Raw genomic sequence first — 17,518 nt, forward strand, 5'->3', positions numbered from 1 at the left:
GCCTGATGGCCTGATTCGCCTTTGGTCTCCCGTGGTCTCCCGTGGATCGAAGACTTCTTCTCCGATTCACATCTTTTGCTCCATGTAAGAAAGTTATTGTAAGTCGTTGTAAGAAAGGGAGCCAGAAGGAATATTGCATTTTCGTTGCATATTCAAGCTGGTTCTACATATATGTACATAGACTGGTTCGAGACTGTTCGAGACCCCTTGCTGACAATATCTCGTCGACTCGTCGGTGCCCATATGTTGATTGGTCTACTCCTATACCTCGTCTGTGCTAACAGAAATTTATCCGCAACACTTTTGAATATTGTTTGAACTTGAAAATTACTTGAAATAAAATCTCCAGTTTATCTATATGGCCAGATTAGGCCAGATTGAAATGCATGTCTGACCGATACAGCAGGAGCTGTACTTGGAATTAGTGAGAGACTGCGATCTAAAGAAGAATTGTTTTTTTTTGTAATGTCTTGCGTATTGTATGGTTTGTGCAATGATATTCGTGGTTGATATGTCTTATGATTTAGGTTAGCTGTCTAATCGAGATACTCAATACCCAGTGAACTTTATCAGAAGCATTAAAAAATGACGTCTTGTTTGGAAAATTTTCGACCATCGTCATGCGTATGGTTCGAATTAGACGTTAAACGCAATATACTTGTGTCTATGCTGGCCGGATCATTGGTAAACACCAAAGTTTACATAGCATTGGATCTAACAATAACGCTACATTACTTTCCTTTGTTTTATTTAATTGCACATACAATTGTCATCGATTTGTAACAATTTTCTTGTAATATCACTTTTATTTAGGATCTATTGCTTGCTTTCCTTTCTACTCGCAACAGTAAATAGTTAGAATTAAGTCGTAGGTCTTTATGTACACACTTGCGTTTGCAACAGGTGTTGGAACAGTATATCTCTTCTATTGAAAGTACTTTTGTCTTTTATACTTTACAAACTTTTCTTCTTTTACAATTTCAGTTCTTCGTCGGATGGTGGTTCATCATCGATGCACACGCCAAGTATCCAAGCGAAATGAAAAACACATATCATCTGCTTGGAGTGTTTGGAACACTTTCGTTTGTCATGTAAACAGATAATACTATTGCTCGTACGTTTTAAGCCTTCATTATAATCATTTGTTTCATAATTTAGGGTCAATTCTGTGACAAACGCACAGATAAGAGGGGATGGATACAATGGAGATAATAGGGTTGCAAGAGGATTTCTTTTCATTGGGTTTGTAATGGGATTTGCTACGGTAATTTCAGCCAGTTGGATTTTATTTGCAGATTTCATTGCCGCAGGTTCGATATATTAGTTCGAAATTAATGTTAACAACTGTAACTATTGAATACTATTAATCACATTATTTCAGACGTTAAACATCACTGGCCCGGCGTAGGCTTGTTCTTGCAAAACATATTCATCTTTGTTGGTTCTCTTACATATAAATTTGGAATAATCGAAGAACCATGAAGATATTCATCATCAGAGCATTGCAAATGTTCTTACTTTTTGCACACAATTCCCTGGTTTTAATAGACTTCCCTGGAAGATACTTAAAACTATGGAGGAAATAATTATAAGCGCTGCATTGCATATGAACAAATTTCGTTCATAAAGTCCTTTGTTTCAATTTATACAAGGTGTCCCAGTATTGGCGACAAACTAAGCAAAAAATGTACAATTAAATTCAATAACGCTCTTTTCACAATCGTTTTTCCTTGAAAACAAAGCTTTCTATGGACAAATTTCCTGAGAATTGACCTGTTCTCAATTGTAAAGCGAATACTGAAGTACCGTGTATATCACTTACCTAAAAGTAGTTATTGAAATGCTTATATTATCTATAAAGAATAATTTAACGTCTAACTAACCATATTGTATAATAAAACACAAACGTCGTAGTGTCCACACGGGAATAGATCACAGAATAACGAAATTCATGGATCGTGTGATCATTTCTTATTGATATAAAAACGCATCAATAGTCGAACAAAAATTTTACGAACGCGTATATATCTTTGAATGGAACACTGCAAAAGTATATAATCAATTTTATATTTATTGGTACGTCCGTGTGACTGAAAACAGTTGTATTCCAATTTTTTAAATAAATTTCGATATCTTTTACTTGCCTCGGTGTTTTTCTCTTTTTTTTATTTCACAAAGTCGCTCGGAAATGAAGAGCTCAGGGAAACAAACGGTCAGCTCGATTTAGTAGACACATGTCTGTCCACTTAGTTAGATTTTCTAATCGTTCGGAGCAACAAACAGAGCGACTGTAAACATTCGGGACAACAAACGGTCACCTATAGGGTATTTCATCTCGTTCGGGACAATAAATAGTCGCAAACATCTCATAATATGATTGTTTGTTGCACCGACGTATTCAAAAAATTCTTTTTCGAGATGAAAAGATCTTGTCGGCGATTTCGGAACATTTTGAAATGCCACTTGTGCGGTGGTGGGGGTAAAATATAACGGGTCATCGGTTTTGATTTGCCAACGCGGACCAATATGAACGTTTTCTTCCATTTTATTTTACCAATCGCGTTGTGCCACACAAACATATGGCCTGTGTTAGGTTTGACGAAACGTTTGCATCGTGGGAGCGCATCGTGTTTTTTCTTACGTTGGAAAAAGATTGAAACGAGCGTGTATTCATGCTCGATGGTTTTAGACAAGTCGTAGCTCTTTTATCCGGTCGCTTTGTTTCGAACAGACAGAAAAAGTGAGTGCCGCTGAAAGGTATTTGACACCGTTATTCGCAATTTCGTTCTCTCGGATTGCCCCGGCTACTATAACCAAGTTTGACAAGCCCTATGTGAATAGCCACGCAATCGAAATATCATTCACCGTGTGTTTACGCACTGTTCATGCCGGTGAAAAACGTTTCACGGTCGTTTATTCTTTCTACCATTTACAAATCGTCAATTACACTTGTATCTTTTATTCATCGCGCCGTCAGATTTACAAGTTCCATCGAGTGCTCGCCGCAAAATGCTTTTCTTTCTATGATGTATTTTTTCTATATTTATACGTAAAATCTCAATGATATTTTCCACAGTTGTTCCAATTTACAAGAGGTTCTCGAAGTTTCGACTAACCGTTCGCAAAAAGTACGATAAAGAATATATAGTACCTGTTTGTGTGGATAGTTTCCTTTTAAAATAATAGTTCTATATTATTATCGATTTCGTAATGTCAATATTTATATTATATTATATTATACCATGTTATATATCTTTATGATAATCGATTGTTGTTGTTAAATGTAGGAAAGAAGTACAGTTCTATATGTGTACAAAAAAGTTGGAAATTCTTGCTATATGTTTGTCCTTAATTTTAGATGAATCTAAACGAAGTAAGGATGTCCGTCGCATGGCTATTATTGATTACTGTTGCAATTTTTATTGATACCACCAATGGGGTTGCTGTCATGAGTATTGATATCGGTAGCGAATCAATGAAAGTTGCCATCGTATCTGTAAGCAATCTGTTTAATATCAGACCGATAAATTTTTGTAGTTTCTAATTTGATTGCTAATACACTGCATGATATTGATTACAGCCTGGTGTTCCTATGGAAATAGCTCTCAATAAGGAATCAAAGAGGAAAACACCTGTTACGATCGCTTTTCGAAATGGGGAAAGAACTTTCGGGGAAGACGCTCAAGTAGTAGCAATTAGGTCACCTCAAAGTAGTTTTTCATACATATTAGACCTTATAGGAAAGTCGATTGATAATCCGATGGTCGAGCTTTACATGAAAAGATTTCCTTACTACGATATAATTTCCAACGAGGAGCAAAACACAATCGCGTTTAAACTGAATGAGAACACCACATACACGCCGGAGGAGTTGCTTGCACAAATTTTACACAAGGGCAAAGAATTGGCAGAGAATTCTGCCGGTCAGAAGATCAGCGAAGCAGTGATAACCGTTCCAGGATTTTTCAATCAGGTCGAAAGAAGGGCGCTTATGCAAGCTGCGGAACTCGCAGAGATCAAAGTGTTGCAGCTAATTAACGATTATACTGCTGTCGCATTGAACTACGGGATATTCCGAAGCAAGGAGATAACCAACAATGCTCACTACATGATATTCTACGATATGGGAGCGAGTAGTACGACCGCGACGCTCGTCAGTTATCAAAATGTGAAGACGAAGGAGAAGGGATTTGCTGAGACTAATTCTCACGTTAGTGTCTTGGGTGTCGGTTACGATCGTACTTTGGGAGGACTAGAAGTACAACTTAGATTACGAGATTACCTAGCCAAAGAATTTGATGCTTTGAATAAAACATCGAATTCGGTGTTTAGTAATCCAAGAGCTATGGTGAAACTTTTTAAAGAGGCTGGTCGCGTCAAGAACGTGCTCAGCGCGAATACAGACCACTATGCCCAGATCGAAGGTCTTGTAGACGAGATTGACTTCAAAGTGCAAGTAACCAGGGAAAAATTGGAGCTAATTTGCTCCGATTTGTTCGAGCGAGTCGCGGAACCTGTTAAGATGGCCTTGAAAACGTCAGGTATTTCGAAGCTGTGATTCAGTTTCTGCTTGCTGATGGTTATACGTTCATTCTGAATTCACGCATGTGTGTTTTGTGTTCTTTTTTTCAGAATTGACGATGAACGACGTATCACAAGTAGTGTTAGTTGGAGCAGGTACTAGAATGCCAAAGATACAGGAACAATTGAGTCAGTATTTAACCGTAGAATTATCGAAGAACATCAACACCGACGAGGCAGCTGTAATGGGAGCAGTATACAAAGCTGCGGATCTTAGTAAAGGCTTTAAAGTAAAGAAGTTTGTTACCAAAGATGCAGTACTGTTCCCTATACAAGTAGTTTTTGATAGAACCGTCGATAACAAAGTCAAGCAAGTAAGCAATGTTCCAGCAACTTTCCCGAATTCACAAAAAATCTGTTCGGATTGTTATGAACGCATTTCTTACAGATTAAAAAGTCATTGTTCGGCAAAATGAATCCTTACCCACAAAAGAAAATAATTACGTTCAACAAATTTACGGACAACTTCCAGTTTCATATTAATTATGCTGAACTGGAGTATTTACCTCCTCACGAAGTAGCGTGAGTACTTTCGTTCTTCGCTAGTAAGTACATCGAATTTACATGTATCCTTAATACACTGTTATCATTCCAGTGTTATCGGCAACCTACATCCATCTACTATAACGTTATCTGGCGTTACCGAAGCTTTAGACAAACACGCGAAGGAAGGAGCAGAAAGCAAAGGGATCAAAGCTCACTTTGCTATGGACGATAGTGGGATTCTTAATTTGGTGAATGTAGAACTAGTATCCGAAAAAGCAGGTCCAGCTCCCAATGAAGAAGAGGGTACTTTCTCAATACTTGTCTCAACTATTAGTAAACTTTTTGCAGGTTTGTGCTGAATGCTTTGCAAAAAATGATGCTCTAATTTCATTACCATGATACTATTAAAAAATTCGTTATATTAAGTGATTACCGTTTCATTATGTTTCGTACAACGATTCATATTTTCTGTTTTGAGAATGAGTCGTGAAGAGAAACTAAAACGTATAAAATCTAGAACCATTTCTTGCAAGCATTTCTATATACAATAATACTACTTCACTGTTCTCTTGCCGTTGAATTGCATGTTGAACAAGTATGAAACGAGTAATGTGAACGTAACTCGTACGTTTCAGGTACAGAGGAGACGGATAAGGATAAAGACAAAGATAAAGATAAGGATAAAGAGAAAGAAACGAAGCCAGAGGAACCATTGAAGGAAGACATAAAACCCGTTCACGAGGAGCCGGAACTCCCGGAAGCACAGAAAGAGGCGGAGGATAAAATGAAGAAGAAGAACGAGTCCACGGTCACGGAGGAGAAAACGGCGAATAAAACTGAGAAGACAGAGAAAGAGAAAAAGTCAACCATTATAACAATCAAAGAGCCCATCAAGGCCGTGGAAAACAAATTGGGACCGCAGATCCTTTCTGGGGATAAATTGGCCGAATCACGTGAAAAGTAAATTAATATAAGCAATTTAAGACATGAATTTTCTGCGCGCTAGTTATTATATCGTGAAATTTACGCATTTTCAGATTACGTCGTTTAGACGAATACGACTTCGAGAAAACGAGACGCGAGACGGCTTTGAATAACTTGGAAACGTTCATAATCGATGCACAGCAGAAATTAGAGTCCGAAGAGTATACGGTCGCCTCTACTCCTCAGGAAATAGAAAACATATTGAAAGCGTGTTCAGAAATATCTGACTGGTTGTACGATGACGGATTTACCGCGTCCGCGGAAGTGTTTGAAGAGAAACTAACCGAACTTCAGAAGCTGACCAAGGATATGTACGAGCGTGTCTACGAGCACAGAGAACGGCCAGAAGTATTGAAACGCATGACTTCTATGCTGAGCGCTAGCGTGGCGTTCCTAAACAAAACGCGTAACTTGAGCGAAACCAGCGATATCTTTACTGACGTCGAGATCGAAACGTTAGATAAAGTGATAAATGAGACTCAGGTAAACTACTCGCGTTAAGGCACTACGGTGGTTATCACTAAATCTATTTTATTTATTTTGAAATTGATTCAATAGATTTCTTTTTTTTATTCAAGCATATTATATTGTCATGAGACAATAGACTAGCTAATTTTACTGCTCAGTAAATTTAGTGTTAATCGTAACATGTCCACTTTTATCTGGAATGTTATTTTGTAGGATTATTTTGACAACGTTGTCAAATTTTATGACGAGACGGCCCCGCACGAACCCTTGAAGTACAAAGTCCGCGACATCGCGAACAAAATGGCAGTGCTCGACAGGGAAGTGAAGTATCTGCTCAACAAAGCGAAGATATGGAGACCGAAAGAGTCAGCGACGAATCAGACGGAAAGCGTGAACACCAACACCACAGAGACGAAAGAGGAACCGACAATAGAGACGGAGACGTCGGAGGACACGATTCCGGAAGAAAAAGAGGCTGCGTCGAGTCACGAAAGTGCCCAGGAAGGGGTACACCAAGAACTATAAGAGAAGAAATTTATTTAAAAAATGTGTGACTTTTTATTATTAACCGATTCTGCTTCGGTTAATAAGTTAGGCAATTTATTATGTTGTAGGGCAGGTTTACGAGATGCATTTAAAGGACTCTAAATCAAATTTCATGAAATTGTATTATCGACGCTGGATGAATTATTACGTCGCGAATGTGAACGTCGAGGCGTTACTCTATTTAATTAAACACGTTTGTACAAGGTTCTAAGAAGCCGGTTCATTCATTCATTCGTACGGAAAAAAGTATTGGAATCGATATCTCGCGGAGTCACAGATAAAAAAATGATAAAAAACGAAAACCGACCACATTGTTTATAATGGATTTTGTTGTTTTAAGGGCCAGTCAATTACAGGCCAATCCGTATTATCCATTTTGGATAATTATGTCGCGATTAAACTGTAATGTAGTTCACATCAAGAAAAAATTTCTTATTTAAGTCATTATTTACAAATGACGAAAAGTATTCTACTCGGTCAGGTTTCATTTATTGCGGAAACGATATTTAATTGTGATACTTCTTGATACTATATTCTTAGACATACTGTACGCTATAGCTTAAAATGATTTTTTACCAACATCTAGGATCGAGTATAATAATTACGTGCATACATACGAGGCGATGTCATTGTCAATAACAATATAACGTTTTATTCTATATTGTTTTTTACATTCCTGTTCGATTTAATCCTCGCTGCAAGACGCCTAACTTTTATGAATCGTACGTACGCTTCATTGTACCGAAAATGCAATTCACTTCAGAGTATGATGATTGTATTTCGAATTTTGTAACTGTTTAAATGTATACTATTTACTGTACGATACTAAGCGAGGTAAAATTAATTTTTGCATAGTGTTTTTTTCAAGAATTCGACAGTTTCGATTCGAACCATTCCAATGGATACACATTGTAATTGAAAGTCCTCGATTATGTTATTTATTAAACTTTGGGTGAATAAAGCAGTGTGTAAAATATTGATGAAGTAAATACTAACATAAATCAGTGCAATGTTTTTGGATTATGCAATTGCAAGGAACTCGTAACACACACACACCTTATCTTACGCAAGTCTTCCTACAATTAGACACAATTTTCAATCTGATCAAAGAAATTCATTTCTAAACGCTTGTTTATCTTACAAGATTATTTAAGGCAGTATTATTATTAATTATGTACAAATCGTATATATATATTATTAAGGAGATAGATATGTATATATTTGTACACGTTACTGAGATATTCTAATTTCAGCAAATATTTGTATTCGAATTATTAGTGGATATCGGTATTGATCAAGTTAAAAAAAGAGTTTGAAGTTGAACAAAACTTTGATATCACCTTCAATTTAATAAACAATCATTGTACTATATATTTCGTATTTGCAACTATAATAAATTTATAAAACACATTTCTTCTAAGTTCTCAATATTTTCTTGGCCACGTAAAGGTTCCGGTATTTTTTAAAAATGGTCTTTTGAAACATACAATTCAAATGTGTCGAAGTATTTCAGTGTTTCTCTACCAGATGGCTCCAGTTGGAGTCGAGCAAGAGAAGCACATCGTACCTTTGGTAAACAAACAATTCGATTGCAACAATTGAATTTTTTTTACAAAGATTTCCAATTCCAATAGGCACATAATTGCTAGTGTGTGTTGGGTTTTACTTGAATCGCGTAAGTGACTCTATGTACAAGGCAAATAACTGCTTCATTCACAAAATAGAATCATGGTATTGCGCCAAATTGTTCAAATATTGTTGAAAAGAGCTGCACCGGCGATGGTAAATGTTTTTTTATTCAAACATATACGCGAATGCGACTTTTTAAAGTAACAATAAAAAAAATTAACAATACATACTATCATTGCGCAGTATGCTGCTAGTTTTCTATTCGAGAATCAATCGGAGAGTAAAAGGCCGACGGTAAATGATAAATTAAATCTCGAACCTCCGGATATTAAAAAATTAACTGTCGAGTATATGATAGAGCATTCGATTGTAGGCTCTATAAACAATGCAACTGAAACATTAAATATTGCTTATATGGCAATAATGAGAATAAGTAACGAATATAAGTTAGTATTTTATTTGTACAGTCAAAGTGTAACATTCACAACATTGATCAAAGTTATTTTTCAGGAGTTCGTTGAACACATTGATTACTTTATTGAATGAAACTCTCGAGTATCATGTTGACGACAAACACTGGGATTTGATAGTTGAAATGAGATCGGAAGTACAAAGTAAAAAGGAGAAATTAAATGTAATAGCAAACAGACTGACAAGGGAAGATCCCCAAGACTTTTAACACATTCAATCCCCAAAATTTTAATTAAAACATTTTTCTATCTCATAGTAAATTTATAACTGTCTGAATTTCCTAGTTGGGCATCTTCTCTTGTAAGTTTCTAGTTACACATTTTACTTTTAGCATTAATATTGTATCGTAATTCGTCTTCAGAAATTAACAGGGTACATTCAATATGTACAAAGGCTGGTAGTAGCAGCTTCGGATCTAAGTTATCTTTCTGATATGGACAATCTGTCTTGCTCTCTTTCTATGCAAGCCGGGAACATTAAAGAAAGTATACAAAAGGAAATTACAAACATTGCAGTACTCGAACGAGAGTACAGTGATATACAAGAGAAGTGTATCAGGCATTGTAAGTAAAATACCATTATCGTTTCATACAAAATCACTGAGATATTATTTTCATTTTTCTAGCAAATAAGGAGGATAGCGACAAGCCTGCCAATTAGTATGACACAAGTCTTCCCATTTGCTCAATGTTTAGAACATAGAATTTACATGCTATTACTTTAATAAAATTACTTAAAATAAAAGATATCAGAATTGAGAGGGTCATATAGTCGAGGAAGAGAAATAACATCGAATTATGTACAAATCGTTTAAAAGGCTTCAGTTGTTCAGGCATCAAGGTGTATCGATACAATATGTCTACCAGGTATCATCGCCAGACCAAGAGTTCTCGCTTCCGTATGATCCTCAGATAGGAATTCAGAACAAGATCCTAATATCACATTGGCGTCGCGATCAGTACATAAGAACACTCCTATTAAGACTCGACCATCTGTCATTTTTATCCGTAAATTCCTATTGAGCCATCCATGTAGTTTCTGCCTCGCCAGAGAATACTTTGTACTAATAGCCTAGCACAATTGTATAAACAACGTTATATGCCAATTTTGTTTTTAACATTAATGCTATTGATAAATATATGATTGTTTGAGAATTAATTCTTTTGTTTATATTCTTTAACATTAAACCTACCGAGCCTCAAAGATAATTGGTACATGTTCCCTTATAAAAATTACAAGATTGATTTTATTTAGACTTTAAAGATATCTGTACAATCATTTCTTACGAAATTATTTTTATTATATCAATAATCATAAAATAAAAAATCTGTAACTGGTCATTTTGACCGGTGATGGTAGGTTTAGTGTTAAATACAATATATTAAATATCTTGTAGTTCAAAAATTAAGAGAATATGCTCATGATATACTACTTTCACGACAGTTATTTAATAATAAGAAATATAAAATTATATAAAATTACCTCTCCATTTTCATGGACGCAATCGTCATTAGTTACATTGGAAATATTGTGTCCTTCTTTCATGATTATCGACGACTGGATAGAAATAATTTATATAAATAGTCTATCCATCGATATACGTTGCGAGAAAAATTATCAAACGATTTCAATCGTTTCTTGTATTGCTTACTCAAATAAGATTTTTCAGAAGGCAGCTTCTCTCGAAGAAATTACTCGAGATAGTCGAACCAATGATTTCAGACGATTACACAAACGAGTCACCAAAAGCGTTTTTTTGCAACAAAATTCTATTAGAAAATCTTGTAGGACAATAATAGTTCACTTTGTTTACAGTTGATTTAGACTATGTATACTTATAGACTTATAGATCCGGCTTCAAGTAACATGCCTTGTTCAAAAATTACTTCATCTACCAGATGACGGATATGGGTGGATATGAATGGATATGAATGGATATGAATTATCTTACGACGTCAGTTGTGGGCACTAGATACTCCGTTATTTTGGAACACTGCGTCCTGTGCACATTCTATACCTATGACGGGTCTATATGTATACATAGTTTAAGGAGCTGGAGCAGTAGTGAGCAGTAGCAGTAGTCCGCCACGCCGCCACGTGCTTCAACAAAGTAGCATTCAGTAGCATTCCCCTGTTTGTTGTGTTGTTGCAGTGTGATATGTCAAAGGCAAAACATTTCGTTCGTAAGAAATTAAATGAATGAATTTATTTGATAATGCCGGTAGATTTAGGATTCGTGGAGAAATGTGACGGGTGGAGATTGGAAAGTCGATTTTTTCCAAGTAAAGTTGGCGGTAAACCAGCGTGGCTGAATTTGAAAGACATTCCTGGAGAGAAGAATCTTCGATGCGAATATTGTCAGGAGCCTTGTATATTTTTATGCCAAATTTACGCTCCATACGAGGACAATGAAACCGCGTTTCATAGGACTATATACGTTTTTGTATGTAAAAAATCGGAGTGCTGTAAACCAAACGAAAGCGGGAACTTGAAAGTTTTCAGATCTCAATTGCCAAGAATAAATGAATTTTATTCACCTGAACCACCTGTGGAGGAACCTGATTGGAGGATCGATGTCAGTACGTATTTATTTCAATAATTTTGTACGGAGATTGAATAATTTCGGATCAGTCTGTATATATTAAATGTAATGCTGTTAGATACAACCAAATGGGTAAAAACATGCCAGTTGTGCGGTATATACGCGCCTAATCATTGTTCGAAATGTAAACAAGTTAATTATTGTTGTCGTGCTCATCAAATTTTGGATTGGAAATCTGGTCACAAGGAATCTTGCTGTACAAATCGGAGTGCGACAACCAACAGCAAACTTTTGTTCCCTGAATATGAAATAATAATAGAAGCAGAAGATGAAAAAGAAGACAACAATGAAATTCATTTAGAGAAGGAAAAGGAAGAAATAACAAAATATGAAAACATGTTAGAAAAAGGAGAAGCTGGTACTTTTCAAAATGAAGATGTACAAAGTGAATTATTAACTATGGCTAATCAAACAGAAGATGAAACATTTGCTGAGTTTCGTACGACTATTGATAAGTATCCAGATCAAATTCTGAGGTAAACTATCTTTAAAAATAGAGAAAACCAATCAACAACTGTCTATAAAAAAGTGTGATTACAATGTTACAAATTACAGATATGACAGAGGAGGAGAGGTTTTGTACATTTCTGGAGAAAATAAAATTGATGAAATACCAAAATGTTTGGAATGTCATCAACAGAGGCAATTTGAATTTCAGGTAACACAATGATGTAAAACTTTATTCAATTTCTTTGACACGGTGTACATGAATTCATAGTAATCATGTTTAGATTCGTAGCGTGGACCTAAACATGATTAAATGAATACTTGTAGTATATTAGTAATTAAAGCGACGTTTCCAAAGTCATTTTCCAACACAGTCAAATTGATGAAAGTAAAATCCACGTACAATGTTGTAAGAAAACTATAACTAACAGGCAATAATTCTTTTCAGATTATGCCTCAATTATTAAATTTTCTTAACTTAGAGGATACACTTAAATGTATTGATTGGGGCATTTTAGCAATATTTACATGTACAAATTCATGCACCCCCACAAGTGGATACAGTACAGAATATGCATGGAAACAAGATATCGTAGAAACTAATTTGGATTAAAATAGATAACTAGGAACTGATTTTTTTAAACAAAGAAATAAATATATATCTATTAATATACATTTTTTTGATTGTTCCAATAAAAATATATAAACACTTCAACTATTATAGTTTAATTTCTGTTTAAAACTTAACATATACAGTCTCAATAAAGTTTTGCTAAATCACTAATGCGCAATAACCGACTTAAAATACACAAACGAAACATCAATATGGAAAATAATCCGTCGTTTCTTAAAACAGAATATTAATTAATAAAACTTTCAAATTACTGAATCGAATTTATAAAATAAAGTGACTCAAATTTATAAAATAAAGTTAGTCGAATTTATAAAATAAAGTGAGTCGAATTTATAAAATGAAATTTCGTTGAATATATGTATGTTTTAAGTCTTTGAAATTTTAAGAAATGATAAGAATTGTGGTAGCAAAACGTTTGTATCAAAATAGAAATCTTCTTAAAAGACTAATGATAATTGGTAGCACTGTACTTATATGGTACATAAATTTCTCTCATAGTTATATAAAATTACTATCCAAAATATGCTTAACGCGTATAGTCACAGATTCTGAATAATTTTTTAAATATATCAGTAGTTTTTTGATCTATAAAATACGCATAGCTTGATTAATCTTAGTTGAACTAAAATAATTATTTTTTTTCTTAGAGGTAGATTACGTAAAACTCGTCTTTCAAGTACTCCCTACAAATTAATTCACTTTTAACTTCAGTATTGCTGCACATTCCTTGCAATACTGCCTAAAGTATTTTAAAGTAATACTGGACACAGCTTTAGTTGCATTATGAGATAGCACAAGCGGATCCTGCACGCACAACGGTGAATCAATCCGAAAAAATTCAGGTTTTGAATTTGTTTTCAAATGCTTGATATAAGCATCCATTGCTCTAGGTAATTTGTTTAAATCTGTAAAGTCTGTTTTAGCTATTAAACTGCCCATAAGTGGACATACAATGTAACTTTGATAGTCAAAGTTTCCATAAAACTCGAAAAATCCCTGTAACAGTACTGTTACAGAATCTTCATGATTGTTTTTACATTTAACCGATGCGAATCCAATTTGCCAATCTGAAATCAGATTTTATCAGAAAATTTGCGTGACCAATAGGTAATTCTTACAGATATTTTAAAAACTGTGGGAGACGAAAACTAACAATCAAACGCATATAAATTTATAAGAATCGTTCATTACTAGAGGTGTGCGAGGATCCGAAAATATTAGGTCCCTGATGGTCGGAACAGATCGGAGAGGCAATTAAAATTCTCAACCCGACATTTTTGGGGTCTCGCACACCTCTATTTATTACCTATCGAAACGCGAAAAAAAATATAAACATTTGTTGGACAGCGTAATAAATTACAATGCATAGTAAAAACGAAAACAGTTTGTTTTGTATGCAACTTACCACCTATAAATTCAGAGCTACCGTTTCCATTTAATAATTCGGCAACGCTTGGTAAATGTTCTTTTTCTTGTAGATAATATATAACAAGCCAATAAAGAACGTAATTACTAAAACCATGACCACCGCGTAAATTGATAAAAGACAACCATTTTTTAATAAATAACGTCAACTTTTTGCAGGGTAAACACGCGTTGTTAAATGACCTGAAAGTTATAATTTGCAAACACAGAGTTGAAGAAATGATCATATTTGCCCATTGATACGATTCGTAAAATCAGAGTAAAACCAGATACAGTACCGTAAAAGGTTTGACTTTTCTACAGAAAGACCATTCAGAAATGAAACATCACAGTCTAAATTTCTTGGTTTATATATTAATTTGATTATAGGCACTCGACATTTTAATAACATTTCTTTTATTTCCCAAGCATCTTCATCTGTGCTTATAGCTTCTTGAATGCGTAAAAGTTCTTTGTTTTCTTCATTGTTATTTATAGAATATTTGTTTCCTATAAAAATTTGTAATATTGCAATAAGTGTTGTTTGAAAGTTCGTAAATTTATGGCTATTTTAAAGGATATATTTACCAGTATCAATATATATATCTATATCACAGTTTGTAAATCCAAGCCCAATGTACCGAGAGCCAAATAAAAATGCTTTAGCCTGTGAATAGCATAGCTTTGCTTTCATTTCTAAAGATTTTCTCACTTCCTCTTGAACATGATCCTCTGTTACACGTTTTGTTTCTTTCAATAATAATTGCATCATTCCATCAACTTGTTTTAACATGTTTATAATACGTTTAGGAACTTCCTCGACCATAAAATCGTTACTTTTTAATAAATATTTATGTACTATGTCATTGCAGTGGCCCTCATACGAATCGAATTTACTGAACCATAAGGTGGCACATGGAATACAAAAGTCAAACATATAATTCTTTTTTTGTAGAATGTTGTTGTGACTCTGATAGATATGTTCTAGGAATTCCATCTTGTATGTAAATTTTATGCTGCATTTAACACAAGTAAATCTTTGTATATTATAATATAAATCATTGAAATTTTTCAGTATTGAATCTACTGTGAAATTGACAAAGTCATCATTTTTTTCATGATTCTGTTTATGTACTAAGCGTTTAATATGAAGCATAATAGTAGCAACATCTTTTATGGGAATTTTACAAACTTGGCATGTTGCTGCTATTTCTGCTGCTTTCTTGCTGTTTTCTTCCGTGCTTTGTTGCGTGCTTTCTTTTTCATCTTTTGGCATATTTATTTTTATATATTGCTCTATAAAAGTATTGTTTTCAATTTCAACATTTGCTCTGTGCAATAACAAACGCGTATGTTCATATAACAAATATAAGTTCTTCGGAACTGTTGTTTTACAGACCATACAGTAGATGTGTTTATCACATAAAATAAAAAATTTAAAATACAGTTTGATCTCATCAATTTTCTTCTTTGATAAGGTATACATTTCTTTCTCAAGCTGAAAATACTTCATATAATATGGTTTGTTTAAACGATCTGTGAGCAGTTTTTCTTTAGGCTTTATTATATGACGTTTACTTTTAGTTCCAGAATAAGAAATAAGTGGTGATTCCTTAATTTTCTCCATAATCTGCTTGTATACAGCATTCGACATAGTTAAGTCTGTATCAGATGCATCTGAAATTTGAATTTTTTTATTGCTATTAATTATAGATAATTCGTAAAAGCAATTTAATAGCGACCATACTGCACTATCATTATTGTTTTCAACTTTTCCATCAGAAAATAATTGTTCAATATTCAGCTGATGCGTTTTCGAATCACAGTGAAGAATTACTGATTGAGTACCAGACAATTTTTCCCTGCAAATTGTACATGAATAATGAACTTTATCAAAGCTTATAATGCATTTTTCCTCGAAATGTGCAGACGTATTTTTTACTTTTGGTGACAGTATAGTGAACACAAACGAATTGTTCTCTTCAGATGCGTTCTGGCCTTTGTTTGTGGCATGGGTTTCAATGTTTCCTGCTTCAGTATGTTTAAAAAAGTTTCTAAAATTGTGTAAATGTGTCTTTTTTTTTATATGACAAAGAAATGAAGTATTTCCATCTATTATTGATTTACAACAAACACATTTGTACAAAATTTCCGCAGTATTAATAGATTGATCATCTCTATGGGTATTAATATGCGCAAACAAATCATTTATGTTCATTCTCTCATTGCATAATTCACAGTCATACATATTGCTCTGAACTTCTATGTGATCGTGTTTACTTTTATGTTCCAATTCTTCGATTAGTTTTTTCAATTGAGCCATATGAGATTTTCCTGTGACATGTTGTGAGTAATTAAACATCGAATCGATCTGTCTTTCACATACCTTACAATAAACCACATCGTTTTTCGAAACAGTGTCATGATTCGATGTTGTTTGTTTATCCTTTTCCGAGCAAGTTGTGTTTTCCGACAATTTCAAATTATTCTCATGTTGTTTTCCTTCTATATGCGCCGATATGTGATCTATAGATGGCAACTCACATTTGCAAACTTCACATTTAATTTTACCATCATTGAGTATTCTAATATTACTATCTAAAACAGTCTGATATTTCTTATGAACTTTTTTACTTGCATTCTCTGGTGGCTCAATGATTATAGCTACATCTTCAACTTCTGTTCCAGATGAATTCGACTGCATAGTATTATTATTTGAACAACAAGAATAAGGACGAAATAAACTTGCAACCCAACTCCTAATATCGCACATTCAGTTAACAGAACTTAGGAACCGTATCAACTAATTTTTTTTAGTTTTCAGTACTTTAATGTGTATATTGTTTTTATTACGTTTTAATTTCGACACTCTGCTTCTCCGATAACGTGTTATTATCAACATTAATTTTCGAATAATATCTGATTCTGGAATAAATTGATAATATTTTTTTAACAAAATTTGTTCTTTCTTTGTAACGCATGCAATGTTCAAACATCTTATCTTTCAAGTGGAATCAAATTGACGATAAAATTAAATGAAAAACTTACGGGCTGACGAGCTAAATTGTGTTCATTACATGGTGGAGAAGTAAATACATAAAGAGGCATTGAGAATCATTGCATTTATATCATTCCAATCACAACGTTCGGGGAATTACATACTGATTCATTTTGATAACGTTTTATAAGAGACCACATTGTTGCTTATATATGTAGATGGGTGGTGGCATTGTGGCATTAGTATCATTAGGCAGGCTTGGCTATTC

General features: G+C 34.1%; 6 protein-coding genes across 12 annotated transcripts; 4 read left to right on the forward strand and 2 right to left on the reverse strand.

The window, feature by feature from the left end:
* Positions 1–532: 532 nt before the first annotated feature.
* Sbat (LSMD1 domain-containing protein Sbat) lies at positions 533–11,032 on the reverse strand. Of its 2 annotated transcripts, XM_076426287.1 has the most exons (3): positions 10,817–11,032; positions 10,648–10,722; positions 533–10,236 (listed from the first exon to the last, which is right to left on the reverse strand). In XM_076426287.1, the coding sequence occupies exons 2-3, from the start codon at positions 10,708–10,710 to the stop codon at positions 9,994–9,996; spliced, it is 306 nt and encodes a 101-aa protein (XP_076282402.1). In that variant the 5' UTR covers positions 10,711–10,722; positions 10,817–11,032; the 3' UTR covers positions 533–9,993. The 2 variants fall into 2 exon arrangements, with proteins under 2 accessions (XP_076282402.1, XP_076282401.1); XM_076426286.1 differs by having other exon boundaries at positions 10,648–11,031.
* Positions 542–2,744, forward strand: LOC143209942 (transmembrane protein 50A). Its single transcript, XM_076426283.1, has 4 exons — positions 542–684; positions 985–1,091; positions 1,159–1,310; positions 1,382–2,744. Exons 1-4 carry the CDS (start codon positions 586–588, stop codon positions 1,480–1,482), a joined length of 459 nt encoding a protein of 152 aa, XP_076282398.1. The 5' UTR covers positions 542–585; the 3' UTR covers positions 1,483–2,744.
* Grp170 (hypoxia up-regulated Grp170 co-chaperone protein) lies at positions 2,599–7,173 on the forward strand. Of its 4 annotated transcripts, none has more exons than XM_076426273.1 (10): positions 2,600–2,740; positions 3,077–3,128; positions 3,359–3,496; positions 3,581–4,541; positions 4,633–4,895; positions 4,970–5,103; positions 5,177–5,415; positions 5,703–6,027; positions 6,105–6,534; positions 6,733–7,173. In XM_076426273.1, exons 1-10 carry the CDS (start codon positions 2,673–2,675, stop codon positions 7,042–7,044), a joined length of 2,922 nt encoding a protein of 973 aa, XP_076282388.1. In that variant the 5' UTR covers positions 2,600–2,672; the 3' UTR covers positions 7,045–7,173. The 4 variants fall into 4 exon arrangements, with proteins under 4 accessions (XP_076282391.1, XP_076282388.1, XP_076282389.1 ...); XM_076426274.1 differs by having other exon boundaries at positions 5,177–5,370; XM_076426276.1 differs by lacking the exon at positions 3,077–3,128 and having other exon boundaries at positions 2,599–2,740.
* LOC143209940 (uncharacterized) lies at positions 8,705–10,323 on the forward strand. Its single transcript, XM_076426278.1, has 5 exons — positions 8,705–8,847; positions 8,938–9,140; positions 9,205–9,328; positions 9,527–9,728; positions 9,791–10,323. Exons 1-5 carry the CDS (start codon positions 8,794–8,796, stop codon positions 9,823–9,825), a joined length of 618 nt encoding a protein of 205 aa, XP_076282393.1. The 5' UTR covers positions 8,705–8,793; the 3' UTR covers positions 9,826–10,323.
* A 347-nt stretch (positions 11,033–11,379) lies between the features above and the next one.
* Zfrp8 (Zinc finger protein RP-8) lies at positions 11,380–13,152 on the forward strand. The gene is made up of 4 exons (XM_076426284.1): positions 11,380–11,744; positions 11,826–12,243; positions 12,323–12,425; positions 12,663–13,152. The coding sequence occupies exons 1-4, from the start codon at positions 11,381–11,383 to the stop codon at positions 12,825–12,827; spliced, it is 1,050 nt and encodes a 349-aa protein (XP_076282399.1). The 5' UTR covers position 11,380; the 3' UTR covers positions 12,828–13,152.
* On the reverse strand, positions 12,420–17,025 carry LOC143209937 (uncharacterized). 3 transcript variants are annotated; one of them, XM_076426271.1, is made up of 5 exons: positions 16,639–16,778; positions 14,841–15,929; positions 14,552–14,762; positions 14,254–14,456; positions 12,420–13,915 (listed from the first exon to the last, which is right to left on the reverse strand). In XM_076426271.1, the coding sequence occupies exons 2-5, from the start codon at positions 15,904–15,906 to the stop codon at positions 13,539–13,541; spliced, it is 1,857 nt and encodes a 618-aa protein (XP_076282386.1). In that variant the 5' UTR covers positions 15,907–15,929; positions 16,639–16,778; the 3' UTR covers positions 12,420–13,538. The 3 variants fall into 3 exon arrangements, with proteins under 3 accessions (XP_076282386.1, XP_076282385.1, XP_076282384.1); XM_076426270.1 differs by lacking the exon at positions 16,639–16,778 and adding an exon at positions 16,000–16,140; XM_076426269.1 differs by having other exon boundaries at positions 14,841–17,025.
* Positions 17,026–17,518: the final 493 nt, after the last annotated feature.

This window comes from Lasioglossum baleicum, chromosome 6 (assembly GCF_051020765.1).
Source record: "Lasioglossum baleicum chromosome 6, iyLasBale1, whole genome shotgun sequence".
Classification (NCBI taxonomy): Eukaryota; Metazoa; Arthropoda; class Insecta; order Hymenoptera; family Halictidae; genus Lasioglossum; species Lasioglossum baleicum.

Bases quoted from the DNA above. Each gene is read 5' to 3' on its own strand.
- Zfrp8 (XM_076426284.1), top strand. From the start codon at position 11,381: ATGCCGGTAGATTTAGGATTCGTGGAGAAATGTGACGGGTGGAGATTG. The intron at 12,244-12,322 runs GTAAACTATCTT...TACAAATTACAG, and splicing joins TATCCAGATCAAATTCTGAG to ATATGACAGAGGAGGAGAGG. The intron at 12,426-12,662 runs GTAACACAATGA...AATTCTTTTCAG, and splicing joins AGAGGCAATTTGAATTTCAG to ATTATGCCTCAATTATTAAA.
- LOC143209942 (XM_076426283.1), top strand. From the start codon at position 586: ATGACGTCTTGTTTGGAAAATTTTCGACCATCGTCATGCGTATGGTTC. The intron at 685-984 runs GTAAACACCAAA...TTACAATTTCAG, and splicing joins CTATGCTGGCCGGATCATTG to TTCTTCGTCGGATGGTGGTT. The intron at 1,092-1,158 runs GTAAACAGATAA...TTCATAATTTAG, and splicing joins GGAACACTTTCGTTTGTCAT to GGTCAATTCTGTGACAAACG.
- LOC143209937 (XM_076426269.1), bottom strand. From the start codon at position 17,025: ATGTGCGATATTAGGAGTTGGGTTGCAAGTTTATTTCGTCCTTATTCT. The intron at 14,457-14,551 runs GTACTGTATCTG...TATAACTTTCAG, and splicing joins GAAAAGTCAAACCTTTTACG to GTCATTTAACAACGCGTGTT. The intron at 13,916-14,253 runs GTAAGTTGCATA...ATCTGATTTCAG, and splicing joins TAGCTCTGAATTTATAGGTG to ATTGGCAAATTGGATTCGCA.
- Sbat (XM_076426287.1), bottom strand. From the start codon at position 10,710: ATGAAAGAAGGACACAATATTTCCAATGTAACTAATGACGATTGCGTC. The intron at 10,237-10,647 runs GTAATTTTATAT...CAATTGTGCTAG, and splicing joins GCGTCCATGAAAATGGAGAG to GCTATTAGTACAAAGTATTC.
- Grp170 (XM_076426273.1), top strand. From the start codon at position 2,673: ATGCTCGATGGTTTTAGACAAGTCGTAGCTCTTTTATCCGGTCGCTTT. The intron at 5,104-5,176 runs GTGAGTACTTTC...TTATCATTCCAG, and splicing joins TTACCTCCTCACGAAGTAGC to TGTTATCGGCAACCTACATC. The intron at 5,416-5,702 runs GTTTGTGCTGAA...CGTACGTTTCAG, and splicing joins TATTAGTAAACTTTTTGCAG to GTACAGAGGAGACGGATAAG.
- LOC143209940 (XM_076426278.1), top strand. From the start codon at position 8,794: ATGGTATTGCGCCAAATTGTTCAAATATTGTTGAAAAGAGCTGCACCG. The intron at 8,848-8,937 runs GTAAATGTTTTT...ATCATTGCGCAG, and splicing joins AAAGAGCTGCACCGGCGATG to TATGCTGCTAGTTTTCTATT. The intron at 9,729-9,790 runs GTAAGTAAAATA...TCATTTTTCTAG, and splicing joins AGAGAAGTGTATCAGGCATT to CAAATAAGGAGGATAGCGAC.